General features: G+C 45.2%; 1 protein-coding gene across 1 annotated transcript in view; it reads right to left on the bottom strand.

Annotated features, from left to right (window-relative positions):
• Window positions 1-7,776: 7,776 nt before the first annotated feature.
• LOC125025188 (E3 ubiquitin-protein ligase TRIM9-like) overlaps window positions 7,777-10,000 on the bottom strand; it is a 2,681-nt gene continuing 457 nt past the window's right edge. Inside the window, exons 1-3 of the mRNA XM_047613164.1 lie at window positions 9,629-10,000; window positions 9,303-9,343; window positions 7,777-8,239 (exon numbers count right to left, since the gene is read on the bottom strand). The exon at window positions 9,629-10,000 is cut by the window's right edge and continues 457 nt beyond it. Of these exons, the coding sequence (XP_047469120.1) occupies window positions 7,777-8,239; window positions 9,303-9,343; window positions 9,629-10,000 (876 nt within the window). The remainder of the gene's footprint in view (window positions 8,240-9,302; window positions 9,344-9,628) is intronic.

Raw genomic sequence — 10,000 nt, 5'->3', positions numbered from 1 at the left:
ACTTGGGAAATTGGAAATGCCTTGTAGTTTCTTTTTCCTTATTTTCGCATTCGGTTTTCACCTCGAGAAGACGAAGAATAGTCTGATATGAAATACGATACTTACTGAATTCCACGGTTCTGAAAAATGAGATTTCAGTTCAGAAAAAAAACCCAGAACAGTGGCCAGCGTTGTCTATGAAAAAGAAGGTTACGTGTTAATTTTCCTCCTAATATGGGACATCAATATTGCAAGCCATAAATAACGCGTTTGTGCCAGTTGAATTTGCATCCCGAATCCGCTTTGCCTCGAGGAAGCTCCTTCAATAATGGGAAAAAGGCAAAAGTAGTCTTTGGAGACGATATTCTCAAAATTGCTTTTAATTTTGCTTCCTGATCGCCCTCGCTCGCTCGCACGGCATCTTGATGAGCTACGCAGGCCTCGTTTTTATGATTCTCTCATACATCTAAACGAACATCAACAAGAAAGTAAAAAAAATATGGTAAAAGACAGAAATAACTCGATAGTCATACACTATAAACGCATAAACATAAAAGGAAGATACGTGTACATGGGGTTATGTGTGTGTGTGTGTGTGTGTGTGTGTGTGTGTGTGTGTGTGTGTGTGTGTGTGTGTGTGTGTGTGTGTGTGTGTGTGTGTGTGTGTCTGTGCGCGCGCGTGCGTGTATGCGTGCGCGCGCGTGTGCGTGTGTTTATAAACACAGCTGCTCCATAAACAAATCTCTCTAAACAATTGTCACTCAGGCGACCCATAGATCAAATTAAAACTTTAAAAGTTAATCCATCTCAAAACAAATGAAAGTACCTGATGTTTTTCTTACGGCTTCTGACACGATGCCTGACGCCATGTTTGTCATACGCATCCGCCTCTGCTCTCTCGATCACTACATGTGCAACTTGCAGCATCAACAACTTGTAAAAGTTTACGACACCTCAGGGTCCGACGCGGGGAAAAACAGAGGCGACGATTATGGGTACGTGTCTCCTCGCCTCGCCTCCGTGGTCCTCCCCCCTTTTGGTCGCTTTTGCTTTTTTTTTTTTCTTTCTTTTTCTTTCTTTCTTACTTACTTACTGTTTTTTCTTTCTCTTTCTCTTTCTCTTTCTCTCTCTCTTTCTCTCTCACTTCCTTACTCTCTCACTCACTCACTCTCTCCCTCTCCCTCTTTTTTCTCCTCTTAATTTCCTTCCTTTCAACTTTCCCTCCCTTACTCCCTCTACCTCTTTCCCTCCGTTTCCCCAACTTTCCCTCCCTTTCTCCCTCTTCCTCTTTCCCTCCGTTTCCCCAACTTTCCCTCTCTCTCTCTCTCTCTTCCTCTTCCTCTTTCCCTCCGATTCCCCAACTTTCCTTCCCTCTCCCTCTCTCCCTCCGTTTACCCAGCTTTCCCTCCCTCTCTCCCTCTTCCTCTTTCCATCCGGTTCCCCAACTTTCCCTCCCTCTCTCCCTCTTCCTTTCTCCCTCCGTTTCCCCATCTTTTCCTCCCTCTCTCCCTCTTCCCCTTTCCCTCCGTTTCCCCATCTTTCCCTCCTTGTTTTCCCTCATTCCTCCCATCCCGAGGCGCTCTCACCTTTGACCTTCCGACGAGGCAAACTTGACAGCATCTCGCCTGACCTTTAATGCATGACAGCCCATTCGGTACTGAGGAGCAGGATACAGGCCGTTGTCAGCCACGATTTCCTGGAGTGATTTCTGCCTGTCGGATTTCCATAATCATGGTATCTGCCATTGGTGGCGAGAGTGTGACATCGCGCGATAAACTAGAGACATCAACGACAAAATAATGGGACATCCCGCGGTATCGAATCATCGTACGTAACGACACTTGGCTGTGATTGGCTGGGTAGACCCGTGACATCAATTGTGCAAGAGGGAATGACCTACGCCATCGTCTTGTCGTACGTAACAACAAGGTGACATCATTAAACGAGCCCATGACATCAACAATGCAATAACGGAGACCCTCCACCATCGCCTTGTCGTACGTAACAACACTCGACGGTGACATCACTAAACGAACCCGTGACACCAACAACATAATCACGGACATCCCACGCCACTGCCTTATCGCGCATGACAACACTCACGGACATCTTACCCGCCACCCGAATATCCTCCTTGACACAACGCAAAGCCTTCGGTGTGACAGCTACGGCCACCGTTATTAGGCGGGCCATTACAAAAACAGGCACTCGATGTGGATACTACATTCACTGCGCTTCCCGTCTCTCTATAGCGGCCACCCTCTGCCGGCGTCCGCTCCGCTTTACCGATTTAGTTCTTTGTTCTTGTCTCCTCTCCTTTTCTCTCTTTTCTTGTCTTTGTTTCTTCTTTCTTTTTTTGTTTTTGTTTTTTTAACTCTTTTCATAGAATGACGCTTTTTTTTCTATTTTCTTTCTATTTATTTTTCTCTTCCCTTCGCTTTCTATTATTTTATCTCTCTTTATTACTCTCTCCCTCTCTAACTCTCTCTCCTTCTCCCCCTTTCTCTCTCCTTCACCACCGCCCTCTCTCTCTCTCTCTCTCTCTCTCTCTCTCTCTCTCTCTCTCTCTCTCTCTCTCTCTCTCTCTCTCTCTCTCTCTCTCTCTCTCTCTCTCTCTTTCTCTCTCTCTTTCTCTCTCTCTTTCTCTCTCTCTTTCTCTCTCTCTCCTTCACCCCCCCCTCTTTCTCTCTCCTTCACCCCCTCTTTCTCTTCCCCCTTCTCCCCCTCTCCCTCTCTCTCTTTCTCTCTCTCTCTCTTTCCTGCTTCTCCTTCTCCCTCCCTTATTCTCTCTCTGTTAAAAAGACGCCTAAAAATGCGAAATCCTGTCCAGAGAGGCGGATGCTGTATCTCCTCGTATGTTTGTCTATGTCAGGAGATTTTATCAGAATACCCGTCTGGCTTACCTACGTCAGTATTCTAATTACGGACGTTCAGATTCCTTCACAGACGCTTTAATTATGCCACAAATCTTATCTAAACCTTCAAAGCATCACCAACCCTGAAATTGAATCTGTTCGTCATAACCAAGCTTGAAACGCGTCTTAACGGGGTTTCACGGATATAGAGAGGTGCCTTTGTTTCGTGTGTTCATCCTTGGAGCCATAGATCTTTTTTTTTTTTTTCTTTTTTTACTGTTATCATTATCATTATTTTTTATCATTATTATTATTATCGTTATTGTTATCAATATTGTTATTGTCTATCGTCGTTGTTATTATTATTATCAGTATTTGATATCGTCAGTATTACTTTTATATTTATCCTAATTATTACTTTTTTGTTATCATTATTACTAATTTTTTTTATCATTGTTGTTGTTGTGGTTATCATTATTAAAACGACCTCCCTTGTACATTACCGCTATATTCATCACCATTTTCCTCAGTACATCAATCGTTTTCACAAATATTATCACAACCATCATCATCATCATCACTATCCCACAACCACTTGGTCCATCAGCATCACCATCACCCTCACCATACTCGCTACTACAGTCACGCTTACTTAATCAACTCGCCCGCCGTCCCAGCCTCACCATCTCTCAATAACTCATCACCGTGCGGGCCTAATCATAAATTTTGTCTTGTGTTTGCTCTCGAATTTTCCGTCTTTCGGTCCACTGCCAGGCGTCGTGACGTAGCAAGAACGTGCCTCTCTCTCTCTCTCTCCTCTCTCTCTCTCTCTCTCTCTCTCTCTCTCTCTCTCTCTCTCTCTCTCTCTCTCTCTCACTCACTCACTCACTCACTCTCTCTCCTTATCCCTTTCTATTTCTTGGTCTTTTCTATCCCCCCTCGCTCTGTTTCTCCCTCCCTCCCTCCCTCCCTCCCTCTCTCTCTCTCTCCCTCTCTCCCTCTCTCCCTCCTTCCCTCTTTCCCTCTTTCCCTCTTTCCTTCTTTCCCTCTTTCCCTCTTTCCCTCTTTCCCTCTTTCCCTCTTTCCCTCTTTCCTTCTTTCCCTCTTTCCTTCTTTCCCTCTTTCCCTCTTTCCCTCTCTCCCTCTCTCCCTCTCTAGTACTCCGTTCCGCCTGAGTAATTGATGTTCTTACCATTCCTGACTTCAGTATCTGTTCTCTTAGCATTCTTGCCCACTCAATCATTTCTATACGATTGAAGGATGGAATCGCATTCTTAACATCGACAAGAAATTTCATTTACAAATAGTAGTAATAATAATAATAATAATAATAATAATAATATTAATAATAATAATAATAATAATAATAATCACCATCATCATCATAATAACAATAATTACAACAACAATAACAACTATATTAATAATAATAATAATGACAGCAATAATAATAACAACAATAATAATAACAACAACAATAATAATAATAATAATAACAATAATAATAATAATAATAATAATAATAATAATAATAATAATAATAATAATAATAATAATAACAACAACAACATCAATAATGATAATGACGATAATAATAATAAAAAAGATGAACGTCCTCAATCACCACATTTCAAAACACAGCAACAGATCCTCTCATCTCGTTGACGAACTCAGCATCATCTTCACGGTCAACAGAGCATCAACTCATCCATTCACAGGAGACGGTAAGCTAAGACTGCCATTATCTTCACTATGAACGCAACCTTTGCAGAGAATGAGAGACGGGGGAGGAAGGTGAGATAGTGAAAGTGAGGCAGAGGAGGGAAGAAGAGAGCGAGGGAGGAGGAGGGAGGGAGGGGGAGGGAAGGAGGGGGGGGGAATATAGGAAGGAGGGAAAGAGGGAGGGAGGGAGGGAGGGAGGGAGGGAGGGAGGGAGAGAGGGAAGGATTGAGAGAGGGAGGTAGAAGGGAGAGGAAGGGAGGGATAGAAGGGATAGAAGGGAGAGAGGGAGAACGAGAGAGAGCGACCGAGAGCAAAGACGAGAGAGTGAAAGAAAGCGAAAAAGGGAAAGAAAGAGAGAGAAAAAAATAAGAGAAAGAAAGAAAGTAGACAAAAAAAAGAAGAGGAAAGAGAAAAGAGAGAAAGAAGCAGACAAAAAAAAAATAATACGAACAGTGGGAGGAAAACAGAAAGAAAGAGGTAGACAAATTAAGAGGGAAAAAAACGAAAAAAAAAACGAAAGCAAGAGAGGGAGAAAGTGAGGTGAATGTGCCAGCCTCACTCACCTTCACCCGCTTTGTTTGGAGTCTTCATCATCTCCCGCCTTCCTCTTTCAACCATGCTTTATTATCTTTCCTTAATCGAATGTCTAATATCCTCGTCTCGTTATATACTTGCAAAAAAAAAGGAGCTCTTACTATGAGAGAATAAAGATGTGTACGCCCAGACACACGACCACACACAAACACACATCCACAGAATGTTGTTTCACACATGCACGTACGTAAGGGCGCGAAACCACATATGGTGACGAACGCACGCACGCACGCACGCACACGCGCACGCACACACACACACACACACACACACACACACACACACACACACACACACACACACACACAGAACCACATGTACACGTATCTTCCTTTTATGTTTATAAATTTATAGTGTATGACTACGCACACGTACACGCACACGCACACGCACACGCACACGCACACACACACGCACACATACATAACCAATGAGTAATTCCTTCACAAAGATCCTTGTGTGAATTAGTTCCATGAAACATTCCATTTGCCATAAATCTTCAGTCCTCCTAGCATGTATCTCGAACAACATTTCGTCCTTTTATAAAAGCGCAATAATCTTTCTCTTCGAGTGATTAATTAATTTCATTCATCACTGTCAATATTGATCTTCCCCGTTATTATTGTTATTCTCATTAATACTGTCATTATCATCTTAATCTTCTGAATCCTCTCTGTCCCTTTTATCCGTGTCTCCTTTGATTACTTTTCATTAGTATTCACTCCCTAGGACTTTCAAAAAAAAAAAAAAGGAAAAAAAAAGTTATGTTCTCTTAAAAGCTCTCCGGTCTTCGCTTTAAGTAAAACGTACAACTTCTTATTCAGTCTTCAACTTCTCCCTTTCTCCCTCGAATTCATTTTCTTCATCCCCTTCCCTTCACCCTTTTCTCCCCTCTTTCGTCTCGTACCTTTTTCCTTAGAACCCTATTTTTTTGTTCTTTCTTTTCTTTTCCTTTATCCTCTTCTTCTTCTTCTTCTTCTTCCTCTTCTTCTTTTTTCTCTCATTTTCCTCCCTCCCCGTTTCCCTTACTTCCGCCCTTCTTCCTCTTTCCCTTCCCCCTTTCTCCCCTCCTTCTCTCCTTCCTGTTTCCCTAATCCTTACCCTCCTCCTTTTTCTTCCCCTCTTCCCCTGATCTCCATTTTCTACTTCCTCCCTTCACTCCCCCCACCTATCCCGACCTTCTCCTCCCCCTACCTCCTCCCTCTTTTTCTCCTTCCCTCCTCCCTTTCCACCCCCTATCCCCACCCCTCATTTTCTCTCTTCCCTCCTTCCCTCGCTAACTCCTTCCCCATCACGCACCTCTCCCTCCCTCCCTCCTTCCCTTCCTCCCTCCTTCCCCACCACGCACCTCTCCCTCCTTCCCTTTCTCCCTCCTTCCCCACCACGCACCTCTCCCTCCTTCCCTCTCCTCCCTCCTTCCCCACCACGCACCTCTCCCTCCTTCCCTCTCCTCCCTCCTTCCCCACCACGCACCTATCCCTCCTTCCCTTTCTCCCTCCTTCCCCACCACGCACCTCTCCCTCCTTCCCTTTCTCCCTCCTTCCCCACCACGCACCTCTCCCTCCTTCCCTCTCCTCTCTCCTTTCCCATCACGCACCTCTCCCTCCTTCCCTTCCTCCCTCCTTCCCCACCACGCACCTCTCCCTCCTTCCCTTCCTCCCTCCTTCCCCACCACGCACCTCTCCCTCCTTCCCTTCCTCCCTCCTTCCCCACCACGCACCTCTCCCTCCATCCCTCCCCTCCACTCTTTTCCCACCACGCACCTCTCCCTCCATCCCTCCCCTCCACTCCTCCTCGACCTCCTTTACTCAACCTCCTTCTCCATTTCCTCATCTATCCCTTTGTCACTCCCTTTTATCTCTTTACCCTCAACCCGGTTCTTTGTGTTCTCGCGTCTCCTTCTCTCCGCACCACAATACTTCCTCATTCGCCCCCAACACATTCTCGATTCCCTTACATTCTCATCATCTTTTAATTGTCTTCAAGATCCTCATTTCTCCAGCCAAGACATTTTCCTTCAATAAAACTCACTCTTCCCTCATTAACATGCACTGAATTCTTTCACTATTACTTCCTCATTCCCCTCGTCTGCATATCATTTTTCCTCCTTTCATACACACGCCCTTATTACCTCGTTAACACTCCTTCCCTATCTCGACCTACCTCGCTCTCCCTTCACGTAAACACAATCTACGTCCTCTCCCATCGCACTTTCTTCCCCCCGCCGCTTCTGTACGCAACCTTCGTACACGTCCGCGCCCCTTGTCAAACACACTCTTCGTCACACAGCCACCCTCAACCCCCTTCTCCTTCACTATCTCACTATCCTTCCTCCATCACTTCACCATCATCGCCCTCCCTCTCCATTCCCATTCCCCCCCCTAAACCGTTTCTCCCATTAACACTACACTTCCCCCTTGGACATCATCAGATTCCTCTCTTTCCCCCTTCGTCCCTCCTTTCCTCCGCCGTTCCTCCCCTCTTCCCTTCTCCCCTCGTGCGTCTCCGCGTTCCTCTCACTCTCCTCCCTCCCCTCTGCGTGTTATCTGACCCCAGGAGGCGGCGTGGAAACCTCCCTTTTCGGCGGCACGGGGAAGGCCATGGGTTTTTTATTAATATCTCGACATTAATCAGAATCTTCTCCTCTCCGCGACAGGGAGAAGACGATACCAAGGAAGGATTCTCTCCCGCAGGACGTGGGTGGCACCGTGGCATGGGTAATAAGGGCGGGGGTTTGAGGGGCGCACCATAAAGGGGCTGATGGTGGGCGGCATGTTGGTCGTATGTGGTGCAAGGTGGTCGCAGTATGTGGTGCGTGGTGGTCGTAGTATGTGGTGCGAGGTGGTCGTAGTATGTGGTGCGAGGTGATCGTGATGTATGGTGCGAGATGGTCGAAGTATGAAGTGCGAGGTGGTCGTAATCTGTGGTGCGAGGTAGTCGTGGTATGTGGGGCGAGGTGGTCGTAATATATGGTACGAGGTGGTCTTAATATGTGGAGCGAGATGGTCGTAGTATGTGCTGGAAGGAGGTCGTAATATGTGGATACAGTGTTTAGTGTAAATGGACTATGTGGTAATGTTGATGCTATACTGAATCATACGCTACGGTTGCGGTTAATGGTGCATTGCAGTTGTAGTTGTCGACAGTTTGAAGTTATAATTGTGGTGGTTTCATAGTTTGAAAAGTCGACGGATTATGATAACAAGGGATCGGTGTGTTGTGGTTGTTAGGGATATAGTGATTAACAGTTTTAGCTTTTGTTGGCTATATTAGGTGGTTGTTATGACGAGAGATCAGTCGAAGACTAAAGTAAATATTAATATGAATATCCGCTTTATGCAATGTCAAGCAAACACATCCATATAGAAACGGTAAGTAAATGTAAATGCAAACAAAGTAAGTAAAATATGAAACAGATACGTTGGAAGAACATCTTAAGGAGTATATGAAATAAATAAGTAAACAAATAAACCAGAAAAGGAAAACGCAAAACTAGAAAAAAATCTTTCGACGATACAAATAGCCAAGACAGACAGGAATGGAAATTACGACATGAGATTCCTTGTCATCTCAACAATCTCCACGTGTAACAGACAGCCGCCGATGCATCAAACCCGACTAGACACGAAAGAAAAGAGAGAAAAAAAAAGTCACTGTAAACGGGGAAAAAACGGATCGTCTGTGTTTGTGAAAATATAGGTGTTTGTGCAGGGTGAGTGGGCATGTTTTGGGAGTGAGTTTCTAAGGGCTGCAACAACAAGGGTAAACAGGGTTCTGTGCTGGACCCTGCGATCTATTTCGGAGGGAGGGAGCGAAGGCGTGGATTAAGGGCTAAGCTGCTTTCCCAAATGCGAAAGTGTGTGGAGTTCAAGAAAGGTTTTTTCCAAGATGTTTCATTTTAATAACAATTCTGTTTAGTATTAACATCAATACTAAAGTATTAACAATAACGGCTATCATAATCATTGCTGGTGTTGCAATTAGAATTGCTAGATCATTTATATCTCTATCACAATTATTAACTACCACAAACAAACAACAATAATGGTAAAAAAAGATATTGTAAAGCTAAGTGCTAATATATGCACTGACTGTTATGATAATGTGATTGGCACGTTGCAAAAATGTTCGAACAACATATCTGATGGTTACCGAAAATTTGTTTGATGGAAATCAAATATTTGTTTCCACAACTGTGTGACGAGATTCACAAGTTGTGCAATATATTATAACTATCTTCGTGCGTTTATTACTATGCAAGCCGTGAGCAACATATATCATTAGGAAACTCACTGTTGGCATGAATCACAGAATAAACACATCACTTTCGTGCACTGCTGTGTTCAGCATCAACAGATTTAGTCATGGAACCTGATGAAATTGTTATTAGGTGGAGACTTGCCCCTACGACTGCAATGCACGTGATGAAAGGAAGCGAATGCAGGACTTGTGTGAATATTTAAGGTGGCGACACTTACCTTGTGTGTTTTAGCAAGATTGTCCAGTGGCTGAAGATCGTGTTGCGAGTGGCCCGGGCCGCACTCCCTGCAGCCTGACCACCGACATACTAAACAGTAGAGAGAGGGCCGCTCTCCATGGACGACACAGACTTCCCCTGCCCCCGGGATAGATCCTCCAAGGGGCGCGACGGAGCCCAGGGTGTGTGTGGCGAGGGGCCCCCGGGGAGGGTGGCAAGAGGTCAGGCAAGGGCCACAGTACAGCACCTGGCACTGCTGGCACTCCGTGGTGGCCGCACGCGGAGGCCCTTCGCAGAGCTGGCAGGGCGGCAAAGTCGCGGGGGTTCCTGTAGGCGCGGAGGTGCTGGTGGACGCCTCTCCGAAGGAAGGGTC

This window comes from Penaeus chinensis, chromosome 4 (genome assembly GCF_019202785.1).
Source record: "Penaeus chinensis breed Huanghai No. 1 chromosome 4, ASM1920278v2, whole genome shotgun sequence".
In the NCBI taxonomy this organism is placed as follows: domain Eukaryota; kingdom Metazoa; phylum Arthropoda; class Malacostraca; order Decapoda; family Penaeidae; genus Penaeus; species Penaeus chinensis.
The sequence above is the reverse complement of the archived record's forward strand: the minus strand, read 5'-3'. Positions and strand labels throughout refer to the sequence as shown.